General features: G+C 37.2%; 3 protein-coding genes across 23 annotated transcripts; 1 reads left to right on the forward strand and 2 right to left on the reverse strand.

The window, feature by feature from the left end:
* The first annotated feature begins 440 nt into the window (after positions 1-440).
* brd3b (bromodomain containing 3b) lies at positions 441-20,153 on the forward strand. 21 transcript variants are annotated; one of them, XM_079606610.1, is made up of 13 exons: positions 441-596; positions 1,738-2,072; positions 3,048-3,185; positions 3,323-3,467; positions 3,571-3,755; positions 5,296-5,667; positions 6,757-6,885; positions 6,970-7,173; positions 7,620-7,688; positions 8,685-8,917; positions 9,926-10,215; positions 14,725-14,850; positions 17,692-20,152. In XM_079606610.1, exons 2-13 carry the CDS (start codon positions 1,872-1,874, stop codon positions 17,811-17,813), a joined length of 2,214 nt encoding a protein of 737 aa, XP_079462736.1. In that variant the 5' UTR covers positions 441-596; positions 1,738-1,871; the 3' UTR covers positions 17,814-20,152. The 21 variants fall into 21 exon arrangements, with proteins under 21 accessions (XP_079462736.1, XP_079462752.1, XP_079462750.1 ...); XM_079606626.1 differs by having other exon boundaries at positions 6,970-7,158; XM_079606624.1 differs by having other exon boundaries at positions 17,695-20,146.
* A 1,187-nt stretch (positions 20,154-21,340) lies between these two features.
* Positions 21,341-21,872, reverse strand: brd3os (BRD3 opposite strand). Its single transcript, XM_079606636.1, has one exon. It carries the CDS (start codon positions 21,736-21,738, stop codon positions 21,484-21,486), a length of 255 nt encoding a protein of 84 aa, XP_079462762.1. The 5' UTR covers positions 21,739-21,872; the 3' UTR covers positions 21,341-21,483.
* Positions 21,873-22,639: 767 nt separating this feature from the next.
* edf1 (endothelial differentiation-related factor 1) lies at positions 22,640-26,663 on the reverse strand. The gene is made up of 5 exons (XM_079606635.1): positions 26,473-26,663; positions 26,073-26,124; positions 25,834-25,994; positions 24,750-24,843; positions 22,640-22,952 (listed from the first exon to the last, which is right to left on the reverse strand). The coding sequence occupies exons 1-5, from the start codon at positions 26,545-26,547 to the stop codon at positions 22,891-22,893; spliced, it is 444 nt and encodes a 147-aa protein (XP_079462761.1). The 5' UTR covers positions 26,548-26,663; the 3' UTR covers positions 22,640-22,890.
* Between the last annotated feature and the right edge of the window lie 271 nt (positions 26,664-26,934).

The following is a 26,934-nucleotide window of genomic DNA, read 5'->3' on the forward strand; positions in this document are numbered from 1 at the left end:
GCTGATTGTTTGGTGACATCATTAGATGTGGATCAAAGGGAACTGTTTATTTATATATATTTTTTATTTACTGGACATTTATAAATATTATATTATTTTGATATATTTGCAGGATAAAACAAGTGCGGCACACTTGTTTCACAGCATCAAATGTTTGGCTCTAGAAGTAATCTAATAAAAGTTAATTTCAACTAATCAATATTTCACGTCCACGCATTTATTTATTTTGTAAGTAACGTTAACGTTAGCTGTGTTGTTAATCACAACCCATTCACGCTACGGACAAATCAGCGTTTCGTGGTCCTGATCAAGAAGACCTAACGTTACTGACTTTTCACTGTAAATATTCCACTTTTATATTTATAATAAAGAAAACAAAAGAATACTGGACGTTTGTAACGAAAATGTTGAAGGCTGATCGGCGCCGAGAGCGTTCATTTACACAACAACAACAACCACAATACCGTGCGATGCAGCGCGCATGCGCACAACACTACCCAACCAGTGTCGACCCCAGCCATCTATTATGCTTCTTCGCAATAAAAGCTACCCGAAAATCTGCAAGGAAAACGCTACCGGAGCTGCTTGGAGTGAAAGTAATAAAGTATAACATATATATTTACGATTAGTGCATTCCGATCGAAGTTTATATTCAGTTTAGGTGATGTATATTGGTGTTTTGGGGGGAAAACACAGCTGAATGTGGCTAGCAGGATCTCCTCTGACAGAGTGAAGCTGATGAGCGGCGCTTTGCAACAATGTAACAAAACCCTCTTTCACGCGCAGCCGTTTCGATCTGTAAACGTAGAGCTCGCTGTAATTGTTTGCGCTGTTTTTTTTTGTTGTATCAAGTGTATAAATAGGACTGGTGGATGAATTGTGGAATGATTTCAAATTAGCCCGCTGAGTAGCTAGCTGGCTGAACGGCATGCACACACAATGGTTGTGTTAAAGACATGGTGGGGCTCGATCCTCGGCATTCCTCACTCGATGCCCTGTCTCTCCCGTGCCCGCCATCTTTTCAAGAACTTATACACACACGCCTGATGCAGTTACTTTAACGCGCGATTGCAAAATGTATTTCCAGTCAAGTTTACAGCTCGAGCTCCGTTTAAGGGCGCGCAGGGGCGCAATTTGCTAGCTGATGTTTTGGTTTAATTCTGACTAAACCTGCGATTTTTCATGGCCTCTCATGGGCACGCGAAATTTTGATAATTTTGTTGGTGTTTAAAACTATTTAAGTGGTTCAAATGAAATGCACAAGTTCACAAAAAAATCAGCTTTTTCCTGGTTTTCTAGTCATTCATTCATGTGAAACCCCCGATACTGAAATTCAGACTTTTAACTAATTTACTGGTGAAGATGCATACATCAAATAACCTGAAAATGATTAGTATAAAATCAATGTGGTGTACATGAATTATTATATTAATCCAGCTATAGAAAATTACTGTTATTAAAAATACTGTTTGTTTACAACATGCATGTCCACATCCACCATGATGTTGGTCTTTATAAAGTTAAATTGGATTATTTGTTTATTTATTTTTGGCTCTGTGCTACACATTGAAATACATATGTGCAAATATCATAGTGAAAAAAATCATAGTGTAAACTGGTATGATTTCTGCACTTATATTTATAATGGTACTATACACACACCATATAGATAAACAGGTAATTTATTTTCATAGCTGTATTTTATTCAATTAGTTATTTCTCTACGTTTACTGGCAGCGTGCTGACACTCAGGTCCTGAGATGGGATGTGTGTGTGGAGGTGGGACTAAGGAGCAGCAAGAGGATCATTGAAGCTGAATTAAGAGACGTACAGACGTCATTCAAGCAACTTCTTTCCCTTAACTGACCAGTATGTCGGTAGTCACATCCCCTGCCCAGGTGCCTCCAGCCATTGTAAACCCTCCCCCACCTGAGGTCACGAACCCTGGGAAGCCTGGCCGAAAAACCAACCAGCTACAGTATATGCAGAATGTGGTTGTGAAGACTCTGTGGAAGCATCAGTTTGCATGGCCCTTTTACACACCTGTGGATGCTATCAAGTTGAATCTGCCAGTGAGTAATTTTGTTGCTTTTTTATTTTATATATATATATATATATATATATATATATATATATATATGTAATTTACACACATACACATTAGTGCTGTCAAATGGAATAATCGATTCTAAAATAAAAGTTTGTTTATATAATATATATATATGTGTGTGTGTGTGTGTGTGTTTTTATATTTATTTGTATATTTATATATATATATATATGTGTGTGTGTGTGTGTGTGTGTGTGTGTGTGTGTGTGTGCTATGTCTGTGTATATATATATATATATATATATACAAACTTTTATTTTAGTGTGTGTATATATATATATATATATAATTACTAATTAATAATTGTTCTTATTTTCAGTGTTGAAAATGTTTTTGTGGAAACAGATCTTTTTCTCAGATTTTTTTTTTCAGAATGCTTTGAAGAATAGAATGTTCTATGAACACACTTTATTTGACAAATAAATCACAGAAATGTATTTCATTTTAAAATATATTAAAATGGAAAAGTTGTTTTTTTTATATTTGACAATGTTTTAGTTTTTCCCCAAAAAATAACTGCAGCCATGGTGATACTTCTTTTAAAAACAAATATTATAATAAATCATATTTTAATAATAAACATTAATAATAATAATGTTTATTATTCCAAACTTTTGACCTGTAGTGTAGTGTGTTATAAGTTTAATTAGAGGTGACCAGTGTAATTTTTGCACCTCTAGTGTTACCAAACGGCATTGCAAAAATAGTGACAATCTGCTATTGGTCAAGCAAGCAGAGAGTCTCAAACTCATGCAGTTGATTGAGTCAGCATTTTTGTGTTGGGATTATCAAACAATGTGTAGAGTGGGAAATAAACTATAAATGACTTGCTTATGGCTATAGACAGTGTTTTAAAATCCATTTTCACCTTTAAATGTTTTTTTTTTCTCTACCTAGTGCATTAAACCTTGTCTAATTTATTATTTCGGTCAAATAGGACTACCATAAAGTTATTAAGAATCCAATGGACATGGGAACCATAAAGAAGCGACTTGAGAATAATTACTATTGGACTGCTGGCGAATGCATGCAGGACTTTAACACTATGTTCACAAACTGTTACATCTATAACAAGGTAGATCCAAGTCCTTAATATTTATTTATATTTTATAATATAAAAAAAATATATATTATTATATATTTTATAATAATATACTTTATACCAATACCAATGTGTGATTTAAATGAATGTCCCTTGAATTATTGTCCCAGCCCACAGATGACATTGTTCTCATGGCTCAAGCCTTGGAAAAGATTTTCCTCCAAAAGGTAGCTCAGATGCCCCAGGAGGAGGTGGAACTTTTACCCCCACCACCGAAGGGTAAAGCACGGAAACCTGGAGCACCCCCTGGTTCAGGTAACCGACTGGGTGCCACAAATGATGAACCTTTGAAGTTACCAATGACACATGGCTTGGAGGAGGTTTTTCAGCTGACCTTGTCATTATTACATCCAAACAGAAAACCAACCATCAATAGCACTGACTACTGGTTCTCCATCCTCGTCATGTCCGAGCTCCCCTCCCCAGCTGGCTCAAACTCCTGTAATAGCTGCGACTCCAGTCTCGACCATCACCTCCAATGTTCAAGCTGTGCCCCCTGCGACGCCCCCTCCCATGATTCCAACCGCACAGCCTGTTCTCAAAGTAAGACCATCTAAAATTATGTTCTTTTCATTGTCATTTCTGCCCAGGGAAAAAAAAATTAATAGCTTTTGTTGTAGGGATGGATCAGTATAGTTGACTAACTAAGCCAACTAACTACTGCCATTTATCTATCCATCTACATCTATCCATCTATCATCTATCTATCTATCTGTCAGTGTCTATTTATCTGAATTTTTTCTTTATTATATTTTGTTCAGATGTTTTTTTTTTAGCTTTCCATATTTTTAGCAGCAGGGCTTTAAAGGGGATGAATTTAGAGATGCAACTTCTCTGAGAGGTCTTTAGTTTTTTTGACAGCATGCATGCTATGCTTTAGTTTGTTAACAGTCTAAAAGTAGCTGGAAGATTGTCAACACACTAAAACGTTTTCTGAGATTCATCTCCTAAAGCACCACTGTTTCAGCCATCAAAACCGCTTTTGTAACAGATTTACTGCTTTCAGCAATACATTTCAAATCACCTGCTGTGAGTAATGTTCCCATTATGCATAATCGGTTGTTTGTGAGGGCTATAATTGTTGGCGCAATAAAATGATTTGTAGTCTATTTATTTGTTATCTCTCATTTATCCTATTGAAGGATTCATTTAGTGTCTGTATATCTCTAAAAAAAAACTAGCCTGATTGTTGTCTGATGAACTTGAGCTTAAACAAGCTTAATTATTAAAGGCTTCCTTAAGAATAGTCCGTTACACACGCCACTGATCAGTCATTTTGCACATTAGGGATGTAGCCAAATACGTTATTTGGAAAGGCACGGAAAATTAATTACCCATTCTACGGAGTCTCTAAAGGGACATTGTTAGGTTTGCTTGGGTTAGTCGGTGTTACACCGTGTTCGTATATCGTACATATGACAAATATCTTAACCGCCATTTGGCTGTGAAACGATTAATTGCATCCAAAATAAAAGTTTATGTTTACATAATATATGTGTGTGTACTGTGTATAATTATTTTGTATAAATATTTGCATTTATATACTGTATACCGGTACATATATTTATATATCATTTATATTAGGCTATATATAAATACAAATATTTTATATATAACTAAATTTCTTAAATATATACATGCATGTTTGTGTATTTATATATTCAAAATAATTGTACACCGTACACACACATATTATGTAAACACAAACTTTTATTTTAGATGCGATTTATCGTTTGACATCCCTTCCGCCATTCCCTATACACGGAGTACGCATGATTGCGAATTTTAAAGTGAGAAGTGAGCACCCATTCAAAAGCGGTTTCAATACCCTTCACATTGATAGCAGCTTCCTGATTCCTGCAAATTATATACAATATAATTACCCAACTGTATAATTGCAAGAGAACGCAAAAGATATATTGGAGATATATTTTTTCCTTCCATCTCATATTTGTTCCAACACCATGTCCCTATTAGGGGCTTCATATAATGTGTCTTTTTCTTTCTGAATAAGGTATTTGGCATCGGGCATATTCGTGTTTTAGTAGTGTTCTAACACACATGCTGATCTAATTTTCCTCAGAAGAAAGGGGTGAAGCGGAAAGCGGACACGACCACACCCACAACCTGCGCGATCACTGCCAGCAGAAGTGAGTCGCCCACTGCAATGTTAGAGTCCAAACTCAGTAAAGTCATTTCCAGACGAGAGAGCACGGGTCGACCCATCAAACCTCCCAAAAAAGACCTGGAGGATGGGGACATCCAACAGCAAGGCAACAAGAAAAGCAAACTCAACGATCATCTCAAATACTGTGACACTATTCTTAAAGAGATGCTTTCCAAGAAACATGCGGCCTACGCCTGGCCCTTCTACAAGCCTGTAGATGCAGAGGCCCTGGAGCTGCATGACTATCATGAAATCATCAAGCAACCAATGGACCTCAGCTCTGTCAAAGTATGGCCTAAAATTACACCTTGCAAAGTTATTAAAGGATAGCACAGTAAATATTCAAAAGAAATAGATTTTTTTATATATAAATCGTTCAAATAAGCGTGGGTGTGTGGGTGTGTATATACAGACATACAGGACTGTGCAAAAGTCTTAGACACGCTTGTATTTTTGCCCCAAAGAAATGGTTTTAAGCCAGTTATTTATATATTTTGCTGTAGTGTTTCTGGAAATGTACATTTACATCAGTTTACATTTCCAAACATAAATTTTTCCATTAATTGTAATAATCCAGTGAGATTTTTGTACGCACAAGGAGTCTGACAACAGCCGGTGCTCCACACGGAGATCTGATCTCACCATCATCAAGAAACAGAAAAAACTGAGACAGACTAAATCCAGAAGAACTGTGGCAACGTATCCACATCCCTGTTAACATTTATGCAATAGAAATGCAATAGGTGTGCATTTCTTCTTCTTTTCAAGAAACCGACCTGCAAAGCTACCTGAAAAACTATGTGTAAATGTACAGACAAAAGCTGTTTTAAAATGCAACGGGTGGTCACACCAAATATTTATTTATTTTAGTAAATAGAAGTTAATTGATAAATAACATCTATTTATGACATTATTTTGGAAAGCATCCTCACTTTACAGCAGTTTTACACAAGTGCCTAAAACTTTTGACAGTACTGTAGTTTTGGATGTAGGTTTCTGTAAGCGTCTTCGAGATGTCACAGTTCTTCTGGATTTAGTCTGTCTCATTTTTTTCTGTTTCTTCATGTAATCCCAGACAGACTCGATGATGGTGAGATCAGATCTCCTTGTGGCTGTTGTCAGACTCCTTAAGCATACAAAAATGTCATTGGATTATTACAATTAATGGCAAAATGAATGCTTGGAAATGTAAACTGACATTTCCCACTGACACACTACAGTAAAAGACACAAATACATGGCTTAAACCCATTTTTTGGGGGTGAAAATTCTAGTGTGCCTAAGACTTTAGCACAGTACTGTATAAAACTTCAGTTTTTATTCCCTTTTTTTACATTTTTAAAGCCAAACTTTATCTCATGCAACGTGTCTTTTCCAGAAAAAGATGGACAGTCGAGAATACCAAGACGCCCAAAGTTTTGCAGCAGATATTCGGTTAATGTTCTCAAATTGTTACAAATACAACCCGCCTGACCACGAGGTCGTTGCCATGGCAAGAAAACTCCAGGTGCGGCGGTAAAACAAAAAAGAGCCATTGTAACTGATATTGTGCTTTCGGATCTCACCAATCATATTTGTTCATGACCTACAGGATGTGTTTGAGATGAAATTCGCCAAGATGCCCGATGAACCGGCAGAGCCGTCCTCGCCCAGTGCGGTGTCGGCCACGGCAGTGGTGAGCAAGAGCACCGGCAGCAGCGAGAGCAGCGCAGACTCTTCCAGCTCCAGCTCCGACTCGGAGGAGGAACGGGCCACTCGGCTGGCTGAGCTGCAGGAACAGGTGAGTGGCAAACAGGTGGGTGTCACCACTTGAGGACCAAGATCCAAACCAAGGGTGGAGAGACAGGCAGAGGCCACAGCCACTCCCCCTCACATTCACCACCTCCTCCTCCTCCTCAGTCTGACTGCTTGTGTTAGTCATTTGGATTTTTTTCATTGTTTTTTTTTTTTTCCTTAATGTCTCTTGTTTTCATAATGTTTTGGAAACGAGTGCCCATTCTCACCCTGGACTGAACGTTTAACCCTCTACCGCCTCTGCAGTTTGTGTTGGCATCTTGGTATACATTGGCTTGCATGCAGTAAAACTTCAGATGACAGTTTTTAATTTGGCTGTCTCTCAGTGTTAAACATATTGGTGTCGATTATAGTTACTCTGCTCTCATCATGACACAGTCTGTTGTTAAAATACATTTTTGAGAATGACTATTTTGTCCCTTGATTTCACTTTGGCTTTTTTACCAGCGATTCACTGTGGAGCACCCCAATGGTAACAGGTCGGGGACAAAAAACGGGTGTGCCAAACGTTTTCAGGTGAATGATATTTTTACTTCCCGGTCCCCCACCCCACTAACTCCTCCATTTTTCGTAGCTTCTTCTTATGTGAGCGGTAGAGGGTTAAGGTGGTGCTTTATGGGGTGTATTTGAGCTGGGCATCTTTAAGTGAGCTTGCTTTGACACTCTCAGCTAGTCTTTTGGCTCTGTTTCCCTCTCTGCTCTGCGAATAACATTGATTGGCATGTTTATCAGTGAGAATCCAAATTCTTTGCTGGGATGTGGTCTCCGGTGCTTCCAAATCATCGTGGTAAAGTCTTTTTGATTCTTTAATTGTGGTTTAAAGTCATGATGAAACTGTAGAGAGAGAGAGATTGAAGAAAAATGTAGGACGGGTACTTGATTCTATCACTCAGTTGTTTATTGGATGGAGGCAGACCTGAATGCGAGCTTGCAGTCGGTTGTAAGAAAGGGGCGGGGATTAAATGTTTGGTGAAGTCCGGCATATGCGTCAGAGACATTCACAAGCCTGTCGTTTCACCGGAAAATCGAGTTCTAATATTTGAATTAAGAATTATGAGATTAAGAAATTAAACCTATAAACAGATGAATAACATCAATAACAGGCAATTAGAAAATGGGTTGAAATTTCATTTCATACCTATTTAAAACTGGACAACTAAATGATGATGGGTAGTGTCTTTTGTAAAAATGTTCGATTAGTGTGCTGTAGCATTTGGAATATAAAGTAGTTAAAAGTGTTTATGTCCATTTTGTTTGCAAAGAATTCCGAAGTAAATGGGCATGGCATTTGTTTCAAAATAAGAGTCCTCCGCAAACAAGCTATTTTCTGGGGAGAGCGTTTCCATGAAAATGGGAGATATGTAGGTGACAAATGTCATTCATTATCCTTCAAACTCTTCCCTTCATCACCAGTCCCATCATCTGTCCCGCACAGCTAAGATCCTAGTTAGCGTCGATGCAGCATGCCCCATCCCCCTGCTTGCTAACCATTCCCTCCACCTTCCTCCTCAGCTGAAGGCTGTTCATGAACAGCTAGCCGCTCTGTCACAGGGTCCTGTGAGCAAACCAAAGAAAAAGAAAGAGAAGAAGGAAAAAGAGAAGAAGAAGAAAGACAAAGAGAAGGATAAAGAGAAAAACAAGGTCAAGGTGGAAGATGACAAAAAGGCCAAGTCCACACAACCGAATAAGCAAACTCAGCAGAAAAAGACCTCTGCACGGAAACCCAACAGCACATCCACTACAAGGTTAGCTGGTTTTGTTGGGATCTTTGGATTTGATCAAAATGTATGACCTTATGTTAATATTTGGTCCTAGTTATGGATTTTGTGCGATAACTAGAAAGAATGCCGACAAATGGTTAAATATAATGCCTATGTTATAATAGCAAATAATTAGCCATATAATTGTAGTACATTACAGGGAAATGTAATACAACACACTATATTTTATTATACATGTTTTATTTCAATTTGCAAATGGACAAATGCATTTTATTTTACATAATATCCCTTTTAAAATATCTAAAAACTATGGAAACCTGTTCCACCTTAGATTTTTTTTTTTTTTAATGGTGACTTTATTTTTCATAAGGGGGACAATATTTTTTCTCATGCTCATCTGGGCTGCATTTATTTATTAACAATACAGTAAAAACTATAATATTGTGAAATACTACTACAATTTTAAATAGCCGTTTTCAGCATCATTACACCAGTCTTCAGTGTCACGTGATCCTTCAGAAATCATTCTAATAGGATTGTTTGGTGCTCAAGAAACATTTCTTGGCACATAAATGTGGAAAAAAAGTTACTTAATACTTTTGTGGAAACTTTGATAACTTTTTTCACTATTCTTTAATGAATAGAAAGTGTGACTTTAGTGTGACTTTATTTCTTCTTTAAAGTTCCTCTCACGCTTACATTTATTGTGTTGAGGCAGAAACAGGGTTCCATAAAAAAACTGAAGATCCACAATACCTTTGGCAAACACTTGTTAATAGGCTAAGCAAGCAGTCATGATTATCAATATCAACTGATGATATCGGCTGATTATTTGGCCTGCATTTATATGTGGATAAATACCCATTTTAAATTGTTTAAAGTTATATTACGATAATACTTCAGTGTAAATCAACACAATGTGCCATTTATTGGTCGTAGTGGTAAAGTGAGCTAACTTTCATGTAATTTGTTAAATCTCAATATGCCAGTTCAGTCTTGTGCATTCGTGCAAACTACACCTCCAATCCACAGGCAACCGAAAAAGGGGGGCAAACCTGGTGCGGCAAACTACGAGTCTGACGAGGAGGAGTCTCTTCCCATGTCTTATGACGAGAAGCGACAACTTAGCCTGGATATCAACCGGTTGCCGGGTGAGAAACTGGGCCGCGTGGTCCACATCATCCAGTCACGTGAGCCGTCACTGCGAGACTCCAACCCAGACGAGATCGAGATCGACTTCGAAACGCTCAAGCCTTCCACGTTGCGTGAGCTCGAACGATACGTCAAGTCCTGTTTACAGAAAAAGCAGCGCAAACCTTTACGTAAGTGCAGCCTCTTTTCTTCCTCGGCAGATTTGTTGCTACGTATAGGCTTACTTGACTGTTTTATAGACAAGCAGCTCTCTTTTCTTGCCTGGTCCGTCTGCTCTAAAAGCTGAAATGGGCTGTGCTATTTCCTCCTTTGAGCTGGGAGCACTCACCTTCTCCAATGTGTTGCATGACTTTTGGTGGATTACCTTACATGTGCTTTCCCTGGTATTAATACCTTCAAGTGAAGCTTCAAGGGTTTAAATAGTACATCAGTGTACAGTAGAGAACATTTGATCAGACCATGAATTTCCTAATTGTACACAGTGTACATGTAATTATTGTGCACACTGCAGCACTCATACTTCACAATGGAATATTCTGGGTTTGTTACAAGTTAAGCTCAATCCTCAGCATTTGTGGCGTAACATTGATTACCATAATAAGTCACTTCCACTTTTCCCTTTTTTTCCTTTAAAAAAAAGGCACATACAATGGAAGTGAATTGGGTCAATCCATAACCTTTAAAATACTCACTGTTTCAATGGAGTGCAACAGTACCTGCTCACATTTTTAGCGCTCTTGGTTCCGGAAGTATTTTTTTCTATTTATATTTCATATAGGGTCTTTTGTTAAAGACTTACCGGTAAGCCAAACCAACCAGCTATGAGGTGAACTGCAACGTTACAAACTTTGATTTGAACCAAAAAAGTATTTGAAAATCAGACAAGAAGTTTCAGGTAAAAACTACAATAAAAAATTCTAAATACCATTGCTAAAACCACGTTAATCGGCCACACTTATTACACTTATTGCAAAACTTGTACGTAGTTTTGATGCATGTACGTATATAAAATAAAAAGTACCGTAGTTGGAAAGTGAAAAAATATTTTAGCGTGATTTTCTTATTGTGGTTCTCTGATTGGTGGTGATTTCTTTTGCTGTTAGACTATTATTTAAAAAGTACGTTGAAATAATGCTTTAAAATGCAACTAAGGTGTATAATATCGTGATATACCAGTAGACATGATTAGTAGATCAGTGAACAACCAGTTGAAATTTGTTAACGGTATATGCGCACGCTGTCTGAGATGTGCGCACATTAAGCCGCTGCTCATAGAGCATGTGAGTACTTTCTTTTGTACTTGTGTCAAAATGCCTGTCATTTATGTCTTAAGTGAAATGTAAACAGTTAAGAAACAGTTTTTGCATGTGTAGTACAGGTGAAACTCGAAACATTTGAATATCGTTCAAAAGTTCATTTATTTCAGTAATTCAACTTAAAAGGTGAAACTAATATATTATATAGACTCATTACATGCAAAATGAGATATTTCAAGCCTTTTTTGTTATATTTTTATATTTTTTTATAAGCTTATGAAAATTCAAATTCAAAATCTCAGAAAATTTGAAAATTACATGAAATCAATAAAAAAAAAAAGGATTTTAAATACAGAAATGTCGGCCCTTTGAAAAGTGTAATCATGCATATGTTCTCAGTACTTGGTTCGGGCCCCTTTTGCATGAATTACTGCCTCAATGCGACGTGGCATGGATGCTATCAGCCTGTGGCACTGCTGAGGTGTTATGGAAGACCAGGATGCTTCAATAGCGGCATTCAGCTCTTCTGCATTTGTCGGCCTCATCATGTCTCTCATCTCTCTCTTGGCAATGTCCAATAGATTCTCTATGGGGTTCAGGTCAGGCGAGTTTGCTGTCCTATCAAGCACAGTAATCCCATGGTCATTGAACCCGGTTTTGGTTATTTTGGCAGTGTGGGCAGGTGCCAAGTCCTGCTGGAAAATGAAGTCAGCATCTCCATAAAGCTTGTCTGCTGAAGGAAGCATGAAGTGCTCTAAAATGTCCTGGTAGGCGGCAGCGTTGACTAAAGTGGACCAAAGTCCTTTTTTCTGATGAGATCAAATTTTGAATCTCATTTGGAAACCAAGGTCCCAGAGTCTGCAGAAAGAATGGAGAGGCACACAATCCAAGATGCTTGAAGTCCTGTGTGAAGTTTCCACAGTCTGTGTTGGTTTGGGGAGCCATGTGATCTGCTGGTGTTGGTCCACTGTGCTTTATTAAGTCCAGTCAACGCAGCCGTCTACCAGGACATTTTAGAGCACTTCATGCTTCCTTCAGCAGACAAGCTTTATGGAGATGCTGACTTCATTTTCCAGCAGGACTTGGCACCTGCCCACACGGTTCAATGACCATGGGATTGCTGTGCTTGATTGGCCAGCAAACTCGCCTGACCTGAACCCCATAGAGAATCTATTGGGCATTGCCAAGAGAGAGATGAGAGACATGAGGCCGAAAAATGCAGAAGAGCTGAATGCCGCTATTGAAGCATCCTGGTCTTCCATAACACCTCAGCAGTGCCACAGGCTGATAGCATCCATGCCACGCCGCATTGAGGCAGTAATTCATGCAAAAGGGGCCCGAACCAAGTACTGAGAACATATGCATGATTATACTTTTCAAAGGGCCGACATTTCTGTATTTAAAATCTTTTTTTAATTATTTGAATTGATGTAATATTCAAACTTTATGAGATTTTGAATTTGGGGTTTTCATAAGCTGTAAGCCATAATCATCAAAATTATAACAAATAAAGGCTTGAAATATCTCACTTTGCATGTAGTGAGTCTGTATAATATATTAGTTTCACCTTTTAAGTTGAATTACTGAAATAAATGAACTTTTCAATTCAAATTTATTTGTATAGCGCTTTTCACAATACATATTGTATCAAAGCAGCTTTACAGAAAATGCATTTCAGAAATGTACATACAAAAATACAGTTAGTTAATCATGTATAAATTTAGAGCATAACATATCGCCGGCGTTGGGTCGTCTCTTCATAGGCGTCGAGTCGTCTCTCCACAGGCATTGGGGCATCTGAAGTCTGACGTACTCTATTTGAGTTATTTCGGGACAGGCGTCCCGAGATAACAACAAAAAAGGCGGATGGGAAATAATTAGCGTAGCTGCTGTTCATAATATGAATGCATTTGATCTGATTTAACTGTAGTATAAAAGGTATGAGATGCATTATGTGAATGCTTGGCTAAAGAGATGCGTCTTTAATCTAGTTTTAAACTAGGAGAGCGAGTCTGAGCCTCGGACAATATCAGGAAGGCTATTCCAGAGTTTAGGAGCTAGATGTGAAAATGCCCTCCCTCCTTTAGTGGACTTAGTTATCCTAGGTACGACCAGAAGCCTTTTGAACGATATTCAAATGTTTCGAGTTTCACCTGTACTACACATGCGTCACCTGTAGTATATTAGATCCGTGCATATACTCTTAAAGTGACAGTAGCATAATAAACCTGTCTTCTGTCATTAATGTTAATCAAACAACAAAAAAGAGAATCTTAATGCTCTTGACTGAATCACTTTTGTCTCACTTTAATAAGATAAATGTATATTTCATTTACACACAGTGAAGATATGCAGTGTTTTTTTATACATTTGATTACGTTATACAATTGAAATAGGCTAGTATTTCTTATTTCTTGTGCTTGAAGTTTTTCAGGTATGTCTATTTATTTGTTCTATTGTAGTTTGTTGTCCTATTGCTTGTAATTATTTTCTTTGTTCTTATTTTATCACTGACTCTTTACTTGTCTTCAGTAAGCTTTTTTTTAAGTAGGCTAGTATTAGTTTTGAGTGAGTGAGTAAGAGAGATTGAAATTGGTAAGAAGAATTATGAAATTATGAAAGTGTTGCACTCTAGGCTATATTACATCCACAAGACATAAATTGCGCGTGTTAGCATGATTTTAATGTTTTTAAAAAAGTGCTTACTAACCTTTTCTGTGTAAAGTTGCATTAAATTTTACAACTCTGTTACCATGATACAAATAAAATAAACAAAAAATTACGAGAACAACTTTTCTTTTAAATCCACTAAAAATTGTCCCTATTCACTTCTGTTGTTTCTGTTGTGTTTCAACATAACCTTGATTTTTGTTTATTTTAAATTCCCCCTGTGGTGAAAATCTAGCAATTGCGTGAACCAAAGACAGTTTCAAAAACGCGGTTTGAAATAGCTGGCGTTTCTGACGTCACAAACTACCTTGTAACCAATCATGTCAACGTGTGATCGTCAACGAGTGGATCTCTGAGCTGGTGTGAATGAGTGCAGGCAGGGCTAATTTGCATATTCATTGAACCGCATATATCCTAAATGAGGCAAGGGTGTAGAGTTACATTCAAGCTATTTTAAGGCATGAAGATGTAAATATGTCATTTTGGTGATCAAAGATAGGTTTTAAGGGATAAAATGATTGACCACGGGGGGACTTTAAGGAAAATGAGGGATGAGTCTAAGTCATTTTTATGGTAGTAACCAAATGCTGCTGTTTGGTCTTAACTTGAACCTGATAAGATTCCTTGAACACAAATCTGACATCATGGAGTTTAAAACCAGTGTAGCAGAGTGCTTTTTGCTGCTTGTTGCCACGGCGGTGGGCTACGAGGGCAACCCGTTACTCACCGGTCACCGCTGTGTGTCTCCTGCAGCGGGCACTGGGAAAAAGAGTGCCAAGTCTAAAGAGGAACTGGTTCAGGAAAAGAAGAAAGAGTTAGAAAAGAGGCTACAGGACGTGAGCGGACAACTGAACAACAACAAGAAACCACCCAAAAAAGGTACCTGTGTGGTAGTGTGCAGATGTGAGCAGACAGGTGACCAAACTGGGTTAGCTGGATTAAGGATGGTAGGATAAGAAAACGGAGATAAGGATAGGCTTTTTGCTTCACTAATTTGACTAACTTGATCGAAGGGCTTCTGTCAGACCTTCATATGTAATGCTATTCACACACTGAAAAGGGTTCGCAGGGCTCAACAACAAGGATTGACTGCTGGCCCGTTTTGAACCAATTGACGGGACTGTCTATTGCCCTACTGGGCCGGTGCTATCTTTCTATTTCTTTTGTGAAATTTGCTAGCGAATTCTGCTGGTAACTAACGTAAATGTAACGTTATGGAACATATTGTATACAAGCTGTTTTATTGATGTCTTTCCGCAGTTGAAACACTGATTGAGAGATGACATTATACATTTCAGTCGTACTGTATCTTTCAACATACCTTCTGATGTTCATTCATGTTTATTTAGTGCTGTAACTAGTGATAAAGAAAGAGGAAGAGATTATCAGTTCATTTGCGCTTGATCCGTCCTGCTTCAAAAACTGATGTGGCTACAGTGAGTGATCTGTCCTTTATTCTTTGAATTTCATGATAAAATCAACAAAATGTAAAAGTTGAGACTTCGTTTCATATTAAAAGTAATGAAACGCAAAGCTTATTTTGTGATTATTGGATGGCAGGTGCGCTACAAATCTATGGTGGAGTTTTGTTCATCAACAGAAAGAAGATTAATCGAGTCCTCATAGCTGACATGTTTAACTTTTGTAGTTTATCCACATTTTGTGCATGAAATAGACGCTTAACAGTCAAAATGCACCATTGGAAAAGCACTAATTAAACATCACTTTGTCTTTGTTTACAGCCCTTCAAAACCATTTTTGGTAGCCAAAATTTTGGTGCATCTATAGTTTTTGACTTAATATTCTTGGTAGATTCAGTTACATTGTGTTTTAGTCTTTTTGACCCACAAATGCCATCATTTTCCTTTCTTGGAACTCATGTCTGGTTATAACTGTTTATACATTACCGTTCGAAATTTTGAGGTCAGAAAGTTTTGAGCTAAGAAGTTTTGTTCAGCAAAGGTGGATTAAATTGATCAACAGTGACAAAGACTTTTTTTTTATGTTCATTTGAACTTTCTATTCATAAAAAAATATATTGAGGTTTCCAAAAAATATTAACTGTTTTCAACATTGATAATAAGTCTTGGGCAAATCAGCATATTAGAATGATTTCTTAAAGATCATGTGACACTAAAGAATGGAGTAATGATGCTGAAAATTCAGCTTTGCCATCACAGGAATATATTACATTTTAAAATAGAGTAGTTAACATTTGGAGTGGATCAAAACCTTTTCCTTTGTCTTAGGACAACTTTGATGAAAAGTTTTTGATCCATTTCAAATGTTGACTACTGTATATTAAAATAGAAAACTCTTCTTCTTTTTTTAAGTATAGCTAAATTTCACTTTTACTGTTTTACTGTGTTTTTGATTAATGCAGCCTTGGTGTACATAAAAGACTTTCAAAAACATTAAAAAAAAAACCCACCCGAAAAACACTCACTATCTGTCTATATATTAGTTTTAAGATAGTTTTTGTACTTTATTACATCTTTATTAAAAATACAGCAATAAATATAAAGTTATAAATGAATGTGTAAGTGCCAGTCAACGTCTTGACAGGGCAATTAGAAATGTTGATCTTCTGACAGAAAAAAAAAATCCTTGCTGTTGAGCCCTGATATGGACAAAGAGCAAAACATGGTTACATCTGCTTAGAGAATCTAATAACTGATGAATATGGTTGTGTATGTGCTGCAACTAACTGACTTCACTTGATATCAGCTGCTTTGGTGGGCACGCAATATATTCTGTCCTTTCGAAATCAGATCTTTGCTTTCTTTGTGCATGTCTCTGCTTTATCGTAATACACAGCTGCAGGTGTGGGTAAGGGCGTGCAAGAAAACAATATAGGGTCTTAAAGGGATAGTTCACCCAAAAATGAAAATTAGCCCATGTTTTACTCGCCCTTAAGCCGTCATAGATGTATATGACATTTTTCTTTCAGACGAATACAATCAGTTATATAAAAAACTGTTCTGGCTCTTCCAAGCTTTATAATGGGAGTATAATGGCCGTTTCTGTTTTGAAGTCCATCAAAGTGCATCCAACCATCATAAAAGTGCTCCACACAGCTCTGGTGGGTTAATAAAGGCATTATGAAGCAAAGCGATGGATTCGTGTAAGAAAAATATACATATTTACAACATTATTGACTAAAATAACTAGCTTCAGGCAGACGGCCGTACGCATCGATTTACCAGTTTGTTGCCCAGCCATGTTTGTTTGAACTGCGAGAGGCGTTAAAGCTTACGCTACTCCTACATCCTACGTCATACATCATCAATGGTACTCTTTTGGTCTAACTCGACTTGCGTAGGCCGTCTGCCGGAAGCTAGATATTTTAGTCGATACAATTTTAAATATGGATATTTTTCTTACACGAGCACATCGCTTTGCTTCATAAGGCCTTTGTTAACCCCCCAGAGCAGTGTGGTGCAGTTTTATGATGGATGGATGCACTTTCCCGGCCATTCACTGCCATTATAAAGTTTGGAAGAGCCAGGACATTTTTTTATATAACTCCGATTGTATTCGTCTGAAAGAAGAATGTCATACACACCTAGGATGGCTTGGCTATGGTGTAATTGGGGTAATCATGGGGTAATTTTCATTTTTGGGTGAACTATCCCTTTAACCGAAATGATTTGTTTTCATTCAGTGTTTGTTTTTCTCACGCATATTGAACATGCAATCACTTTTCTTCCCTGTTCCCAGCAGAGAAGGCGGGGTCAGCGCAGGGGGGCGGGCCATCTCGGCTGAGTGGCAGCAGCAGTTCTTCGGATTCGGGAAGCAGCAGCTCCAGCGGCTCCAGCTCCGAGAGCAGTGACTCAGACTGAACTCCAATTCGACACGTCGCATACTTCAACCTCCTCTATTTTCTAATGAGTAGTGTGTGTTGTCATGATAGTATCTCTCTGAAGGCCCATTTTATAAAGAGCTAGATGCTTTGCAGATGGCAGAGGATATTTTAAAAATAGTTTGTAGGATGCTCTTGGCTCAGACAAAGAGGAGAGTTGGAATAGTTCAAGCAGTTTTAAGGTTCTCGCTGGCCCTCAAAGGGAAATGCCTGGTATCACCAGAGGAAAAAAAAGACAAAAAAAAAAAAGATATTTTTTTGAAAATATGTCAGTTGTGGAGGTGAAACGGTTGTGCGTGTCCGTTGTTTTTTTTTAGGTTGCTGCTCATTAGATCCATACTGAAAACGTGCGTTAGTGGAAAAACTGACAAATGCCTGGCTGCATTTTACTGATCGAGTAGCTACACAATGTCTCAAAATCTGAAGGAAAAATTAATTTTATCTGCTCTCTCACTCTGGTGTGGTTCTGTCATGTTGGCGTGACATTTCAACTCATTCCGCATTTATTTTACTGACTATGATAATGCTCTTCATTGTTAACATTTTTAAGAGACTATTTATTTTTTTTATCCAAAAAGGCACAAAGTTATGCGTGTTTTCGACATTCGGTCTTCACAGAAATGTTTCCAGTTGACCAGAATTTGGCTCAACATAACTCACTAGAACTCTAGACAGCATCCCGCAACTCTGGTGTCAGTATCGTTATTAAACCTTCATTTTCAGAGGCTTCGCAGTCACTTTGGCTATTTCAACACTGTACATTTTCTCTTCGGGTGCTCTCAGCTCAATATTTGATGTAGAATTATGTGTCTGAATTTTTTGTTTGTTTGTTTTTAATCTATATCATACGCTCATTTGTTTGTTTGTTTTATATTTGGATTGTCTTCTGTACCTTTTTTTATACTATTGATATGTAGGTGCTCTGAGTATCTCTTATCCTACTTTCTATCTGATATGCCTCATCTTTACCAAGTCCACTCATAGGACAATCAAAGTTGTGATGAAGTTCAGTATATTTGAAATTGAGGTAATGGCAAAATGCATTCAGATGTTAAAAAAACACCCACCCGCAAGGCTGCAGATTGGAATGAGTCAGCCTCTATGAAACCAAGTGAGTTCTAGCTCTCTTGGACAAGTAGACACTTAGAGACTTAGACTTGTAAAGAAAAACAGGAAAGCATTTAAAGACAAAGTTGGACGGTTATCTTTGAGAAGACTTCAAGCAGCAGTGCTAGGTTTAATTTCAGAAGGATGTGTGTTTGACATAGTTATTATTAGTTGAAAGTATTACAACTAATGTATGTTCTAAATTTTAATAACTTTATTATTTTACCTTTTGTTTTCTCAAATGGTGTATTGAATGCTTTCAATGGTACCTAGACACTTGTTGCCATGTATCTAGGATCGTTTGGAAATGGACCATGACTGATAATCTTTATAAAAGAAAATATGAATGTATTTAGAGGTTATTTTCTCGTTTTCTTTTTGTGGCTGCAGTGATGCCACTCATTCACTGGGTGTGTGGCATTGACAATGATTCATTTCATTTAACAGCCTTGAATTGAACTCTGAACCCCTTAAAATCATTGGATGTGCTCTTTTTGCCTTAAGTTTAGTTGGCACACTAAAATAAAGTAAAATGGGTCCGATATAACCGATTAAGTTGAAGCCAATGTGTATAGTGTTTTTTTTTTTCTTTTTCTTTTTAAATCATCAGCATCAAAAAATTGTGATGTAAAGTGACTTCCTGGGTTTCCTTCTTATATGTAGGATGCTTTTAATTATGTTTTGATTTTATTCATTATACCACTGTAATGCATTACATGTTCCTTGTGACTATAACCTACCTTGTCTCTAAAATAATTTCTGTTACAGCTCCTCTTTCTCAATTCCTCCAGCAGAGCCCAGTAAATACAACTGGGGTTCATGTTACTGAAAATGATGCAGACAGAGATATAAAGATACATAGGATATATAATTACAGATATAAATGTATATTCACTACTTATTCGTCAACTCTGTCTTGGGTCTAAGTATTTTAGTTCTTTTTTTATGAGAGAAAGAGAGAGAACATTTGTGTATTGCATGCCAATTTACAGTATATTTCTTAAATTTTTTGAGCAGTTTATAACATGTAAATGTCATTCTTTCGAGTGAAATTTTAAAATTGGTAGCGCTGCATATGTTAAGTTCAGCAAGTGAAAGCAAGTTGACAAGTATGTTTTGGCACAGACTTACCATGGTAATATCTGATGTATAAGCTAATCGGAGATTTGGACACTGAGCCCCTCGTTTTTTGTAAATAAATCACAAAAACCCATAGGAGTGTCTTTTTACTATATAGATATATTTATTTGAGCACACTTAATGTTTTTTTTTTTTTTAAGACATTAAAATGCAATAAGATTAGAGTAAGATACTGTTTAGCATCGTAATGAGGTTAAGTTGTCAAAAATGTACCAGCAAATCTTTTTTGGGAGACATCAAAGCTTCATAAAAAGCATATAATGCAGGTAAAGCTAGAATATTTGGTAAATATAGGCCTGGTTACACAGACAGGGTTTATATTAAGTCAGGATTTGGCATGAGTTTAATTAGGACATAGTACCCAGATTCACAAAGCTTAAACGCAGACTTAAAATGCATGTATGAGCTGTTTTAACTGAAAGCAACTTGCACTGACACGTCTTAAAATGTCGTGCCATTGTTTTTTCTCAACATGCACACCAGTAATGTTTATAAAAGTTACTTACATGTCCTAATTGAACTAAGAACTAATTCTGGCTTAATCTAAGCACTGCCTGAAACCAGGCCAAAGTATATTTTGTAAACATTCCTTAGAAAAAACATTACTGGTGTGCAAAACAATAGACATATTTTAAGAAATGCCAGTGCAAGTTGCTTTCAGTTAAAACAGTTCAAACATGCTTTTTAGTCTGGGACTAGCTTAAGCCTTGTCTGTGAAACCAGGAGTAAATCCTTAGTCTATTATTAGTGTGCTGTTAAGATTCCTCTGTCACATATAAATCTTAATACATGTACCAATATAGGTAATCAAGAAAATAGTTGCTAGTAACAAGTCACATTTCTTCAATGAATGAAACCAAGTAAAGGTACAGTAGTCAACATTTGAAGTGGATCAAAAAGGTTAATCAAAGACAAGAATGGGTATTGTTAAAAATTAATGTAGCCTATAACTTTGATGAAAGAGTTTGATGCAGTTCAAGTGCTGACTAACGTTACTGTATAATCTAGTTGGGTCTTGAGGAACAGCAATTTCTGAATTGCTGATTTTCCCACAGAATATCACTGCTACCATAAAACGTATAACAGTTAATTTTAAAAAAATAAAGGCATGCGCACTTTAAATTAGGATATCCCAAGAGATAAAATACATGTGGTCCCTTTTCTGAGAATAACATGGTATTAAATTGAGATTTGGTACTCGTTCGTCTGTAACTAAGCAGGAAATGTTCCTCAAGCTATACTGCTGTTGAACTTTAAAAATACTGATGCTTTGTTCATGAAGCACGCGGTGTAGACTTGCCCACCAGACTGTCTGAATAATGACATATACGGACAAATTACAGTATTTTTGACTGGACAGAAACACTCAAATGTGTGTTGTAGTCACAACAAGAATAACACCATCACATAACAGCACAAATCCGGGACTGTCCAGTGCTGTCAGAGTCTTTCAGTCTTGTTTTGTCTTGGACCACAACTGCCTGGTTGCCATACTGGCTGTACCACGAGCTCTGACTGCGGCTCAGGTAACTGGTCGGAGGCGCTTTCTCCAGATCCAGCTGTTGCTGTTGCCAAATCAGCAGAGACGTGTCCCTGAACCGGAGCCGAGCGTAGCCCTCCGACATCGCCTTCTCGGCTAAAGGATAGCGCTCCGTCATTGCGAGGAACGATGAGGTGCGGGAAGACGTCTTGTTAAATCTCGCACGAAGAAGGTGATCATCTCAAGTGTCGTCTTAGTTTTGATCACGCCGTTAAAAAAATGCTCCAAAGTTCCGTAGCGAAAAGTTTGATGTAGGGAGAAAAGCCACTTGTTTTCACCAGTTGCGCATGATCAAAATGACACTTAAACGGTGCTAATCCCCTCTGCATTTTGTTGACTTATGCAGTTAGCAGTGATAATAGGTGAATTATATTACAAATTAGCTTCATGAGTGGTCTTCAGTAGTAACGTTATTATTCATATTTGTTCAACATTTCACAGCTTCCTTGTAGAGCAATTCGAGAGAGAGAGGGAGAAAAATAGCAGACAACGCCAGCGGCTGCTTGTGGCAACAACGTCCGCTTGAATGCGAGTCCGACTTGCAACCATGAGATGTTTCATGGTTCCGTGTGCTGGTTCATTGAGGCTGCTCACTGCAGAGCCATGGGTGGAGCGTAAGGTCCAGCTCCCCCTCTAGATGTAATTTGGGCGTGATGAGTGGAGCTAGAAGGTCCAACCCATAGCACTATCCCACCTCCACCCATTAGATCCACAGAGGTGGAGCTGGATTAGGTCAAGCTCAACCCAAAACATCTACAGAGGTGGAGATGGACTAGGTCAAGCTCAACCCAAGACGTCCAGAGAGGTGGAGCTGGACGTCATTTGGCTAATGAGTTATGAGTAATGAATTTGGGTTAATTTACAAAGTACAAGCTATTTTTTATATTATAAACAACCAAGTATTAAACTGGCCATTTTAACAAATCAAATTCCCAATACTCTAAAAATAATAAGTTTCATGAATTCCATCACCTGAAAAAAAGAATGCAGCATCAGTTAGAAGACAACTTAGTCAGACATAGAAATATGTTTTTATTTCAAAGCAGTGAGCAAGCTAAAAATAAAATAAAAATAAAATCAAAGTCTTCATCATCTGACATAAAACGTTAGATAATAAGCCTTTTGTGTAGCCGTCAATATGAGCATGTATAGTCCACCAATTGAATTGAGAAAATATGAAGTGATGCAGCAATTAATAAAGACCGGCTGAAAAGATCATATAACTACTGGGATGTTTCAGTAGATGGTGGATCTTTCGAGGATTTTGTACTCATTTCTTCTTAGGGCCGGCATCAAGAGGCAGCCCAATTTCTCTTCCACGCAACTTAAGACCTAAAAGTGAAAGAGTGAATGTGTTAAAAATGAGGAAAACAATCGACAAAAGAGTTGAACAATGTTTGTTCTCTTTTAAATGATTGCAACTTAAAATTAAATGCTGTAATTACTTTGTTTTGCACCAAAATTATTGCTAGTCATTTTGGCAAATGTTAAAAATGATCTACAGTACTGTATAAAGTTTGGGGTCAGTACGTTTTTATTTATTTTTTGAGGAGGAGGAGTAGTTTCTTGAACACCAAATCAGCGTTTTAAAATGATTTCTGAAGTATCATGTGACACTGAAGTCTGGAATAAAGGCTACTGGAAATTCAGCTTTGCCATCAAATGAATAAATTACATCTTTGCATATATTAAAATGTAAAACAGTTGTAATATTTCACAATATAACGGCTTTTACTGTATTTTTTTAAATCAAATAAATGCAGCCTTTGTGAGCATAAGATACTTATTTTAAAAACCTTTGACAAAAACCATTTAACAAAATAGGGCTGCCCCGACTAAAGATTTTTCTAATCGACTAGTCGTCACTCATTTAAGCCAACAGTCGACTAATCGCACGTTTATTATATGAATTTAATTACTTAAATATATACTGGGTGATGGCATCAAAAAAATGTTTGAGTTTCAGTGCTGAGAAATAATATTACCTGTATATTTATAATATTACATGTAATAATGCTAACATTGTTCTACATTACAAAGAAATACCCAATCATAATATTGAGTTTTTTTAAATAGGCCTATAAACTAAGCACTCAAGCGCACACATAAAGCTTTTAATAATTTATCAATAAACTAGTGTTTTCTGAGTCAGTGTCAGCTGCAAAGATGTTTTTGGCGGTCCTGACTCTCCATCTCTATGGTATACAGAGAAATGGATGTTTTATACAAATGATTAAATAAGATTTTTTTTTTTTTTTTTTTGAATTGGTTCATTTAAAAGTCACTTAAATATATCTATATAGACATATTTCTCATGTTTGTGAGGCAAGAATACGCTGAGTTTCGGTCCATTTTTGTGATGCGCTCCGAGACAGATGGCAGAAAGCGTATTTTGTATGAAAGCGATGGCAGAAAGCGCAGCCTGTTTGTATTCTTTATTTTACAAAATTACAAAGTTGAACACAAATAAAAGACATTTTACAGTTTTGAATGTTGTCTTTTATCTGCATGAACAAAAATTGAGTATTTTAAGTTATGTCCTCTGTTATTAGGAAAATAAAATGCAAGTCATAGTTAGGTCGACGAATTGATAAGGTGAACATTTGGATTTCCGCCCTGACATACTGTAATTACCACATGGACCAGCCGTGTTATGTTCTGTCCATCACTGACTGTGTGACTTCACCACTTCCTCTGGGTTTTTTTCTTCTGCAACTAACCGACTAGTTAAAATTTGGTCGACTAAACCTCTTCTCGTAGACTATTGAGGAGTAGGCCTATTTAAAAAAAAAAGAAAAAACGACATCTAATCGATTGGTTTTCCCATTGTCAGACACTTTAAGTTGCAGAATATATTACAAATCACAAATACGGCACCTACAGTGTCACTGGTATTTAAAAAAATATGCATGATACAGTATATATATATATATACACAATTTGCACGATGCTGCACCCACATGATAGGCCAGTATAAAGTCAAGAGTCTATGAGACCATGATGCAAGCAGTTTTTTTATTTTGCTGAATTATACAAGCACAAATAAATGTCATATTTGAATGCATAAACACAGCCAGGAAGCAAATAAGCTATTGTGTAATAATGAATGATAAAATGACAAAATCCTACCAATGGCTCGCTCAATCTTCCCCATGACTTGGTTATTGGGGATGGCCTTTCCACATTCATACTCCGCGATGATCTGTGGCTTCTCATTTATTTTCTGCAAGAAACACAATTATAAGTTTAAGTCGCATGAAACCAAATGGAAGTGTTTCTTCCATATTGTGACACAGCTTCTGGAACAAGAAAAAAGTGAGGCGGGACTTGGTTTTGTCCATCTGGAATTGATTGGGACATTAGATCAAGGTTGTCCTGCTCTCCCATCAGTAAACACATCATCAGAAGAGTTGCCGTTGCAAGTGGGGATCTTTCATTAAAGATTACAAAGGCACATGAATTCTTAAAAAAATTATGTACACAGACAAATCGTTTTTTCTATAAAAATTCTATTTTGAATTCATGGTGACTTTAAAAGATGAATCATACAGTAAGTTTGGTTATAGGCCGGACTTTAAAGGGTCATGAAAGAAATGTTTTGAGATGTGAACATATGTACAGGCTGCACATCGCTGAAAACACTAAACGTACTCAAAAACTTTTTTGCATTTTTTTTTTATCAATTTCATACTTTCAGTTTTAAAAGCAATGATCCGGAGTGGTGATTGGCTGCCAGGGCTCCAGTACGAACAAAGTGACGTAATCCGCTTCTGAGCATTTTCTCTGCATTTATTCATGACAAAGAGCTCATTCAATCCAATTACTGCACTGTAGTGCAGAAATATAATATTAGGCCTATATAAGATAATTGAGACAGCAGCACTTCTGTCGCATTTGTCTTTCCTCATTGATTAGAAACATGGGTCATAAATGCTGGTTTCCAATGCATTTTCCCCGAGATGCGTTAAGACCTGGAGTTTGACTACAAACACATGGACAACATGACTGTAACAATATTTAATATGTAATAACTGCGCATGAGAGCTGTTTCAGCACGGAATGATGCGATGAGTTTAACACTCGCCACGTCTGTTTTTTGTTTTGTTTTTGTAGCTGTCTCCTCTCCCCCTTACACACAGTTTTCCACACCTTTACGCATTTCTTGAGACTTTTTCAGCTCTGAAGTGAGTCTCTCACGACAGCAAATACTCACAGTAGCCAGATCTTTCTGGGTGAGGCCCTTATTCTGGCGGCCCAGCTGGATCACTTTCCCCACTTCAAGAGGTACTCTCTGGTGGCTCAGCTCCTCTGTCTCTCTGTCCAGCTTGGCTGTGTTCTTGGTTATAACATGCTGTTTATTTTGCCCAGCAGCCCCTTGAAAAAAATAGATTATTCATTGAATCCCATTGGGAATATAAATTGATTATATACAAAAGGTTTATAAGCTCTTACATTTCTTAGAAGTTTCGACTTCCTCTCCCTTCCTCTGAGCAGTAATTATAGCCTGAAACAAAAGCACTATTAGTGTTATGTAAACCAAAACTACATTGTACAGCTTTGAGCTGCTGTTGTTTTTATGACAAGTAGCCTATTATTATAGCGTCCATCACGTTTCGTACACTGGCTAATCCAACAAGAAATAGCACGATAGTATTTCTGTTGCGTTTGTTGTCAGACCGATATTTTAAGCTTTGGGACATATTTTGCGCATTATTTGAAACGAAATATTTACAAATAACGTTAGGCCACAGCAACAATGTGTTGGTCAAACGTGAACTAATAACGTCAGCAAACTAACGTTATAACGTTACCGTTATTATAACAGACGTATATGAGATAACGTTAACGTTACCTGCTTAGACTTTGACTGCGCAGCCGATCCCTTCTTCCTCAAAACGGTCACTGTATCCCAATCACTCTCTGCCATGTTGTCGATAATTATTTGCAGAAATATTTGATGATAGACAACAACAGCACGTCGAGCACGTCTCTGCAGGTCTTTATCGGTCTTTATGCTAGCTAGTGAACTAAACCGGATATACGTCACTATGAGATATGTCAACAAGTCCCTTTAACATGTATGTATTAACGTGTATCGTTTTTTTTTTTTACAGTCTATGGTATTAACTTGTATCATTTTGCTAGCAAGTGTATTATAAAAAGGTTTGGAGAGTAAGCATTCAATTGTATATTAATCTATGTCTTATATTTCACAAACCGAGTGTATTATGGATGATCAAAGCTTTTAATTTGCCCTGCATGCCATCTGACGCAACAACAATGGAATAGCAAGTTTTTTTCGCCTTCGTTACAA

This window comes from Phoxinus phoxinus, assembly GCF_949152265.1.
Source record: "Phoxinus phoxinus genome assembly, chromosome: 3".
NCBI classification, from domain to species: Eukaryota; Metazoa; Chordata; class Actinopteri; order Cypriniformes; family Leuciscidae; genus Phoxinus; species Phoxinus phoxinus.

What these genes read in the sequence shown, in the direction of transcription:
- brd3os (XM_079606636.1), bottom strand. Translation starts at nt 21,738, where the DNA reads ATGACGGAGCGCTATCCTTTAGCCGAGAAGGCGATGTCGGAGGGCTAC.
- brd3b (XM_079606610.1), top strand. Translation starts at nt 1,872, where the DNA reads ATGTCGGTAGTCACATCCCCTGCCCAGGTGCCTCCAGCCATTGTAAAC. An exon ending in TGGAGCACCCCCTGGTTCAG is followed by an intron (nt 3,468 to 3,570) that starts GTAACCGACTGG and finishes ACATCCAAACAG; the next exon opens with AAAACCAACCATCAATAGCA. An exon ending in CCATGGCAAGAAAACTCCAG is followed by an intron (nt 6,886 to 6,969) that starts GTGCGGCGGTAA and finishes CATGACCTACAG; the next exon opens with GATGTGTTTGAGATGAAATT.
- edf1 (XM_079606635.1), bottom strand. Translation starts at nt 26,547, where the DNA reads ATGGCAGAGAGTGATTGGGATACAGTGACCGTTTTGAGGAAGAAGGGA. An exon ending in AGTCGAAACTTCTAAGAAAT is followed by an intron (nt 25,995 to 26,072) that starts GTAAGAGCTTAT and finishes ATTTTTTTCAAG; the next exon opens with GGGCTGCTGGGCAAAATAAA. An exon ending in GAAGATTGAGCGAGCCATTG is followed by an intron (nt 22,953 to 24,749) that starts GTAGGATTTTGT and finishes TTTCACTTTTAG; the next exon opens with GTCTTAAGTTGCGTGGAAGA.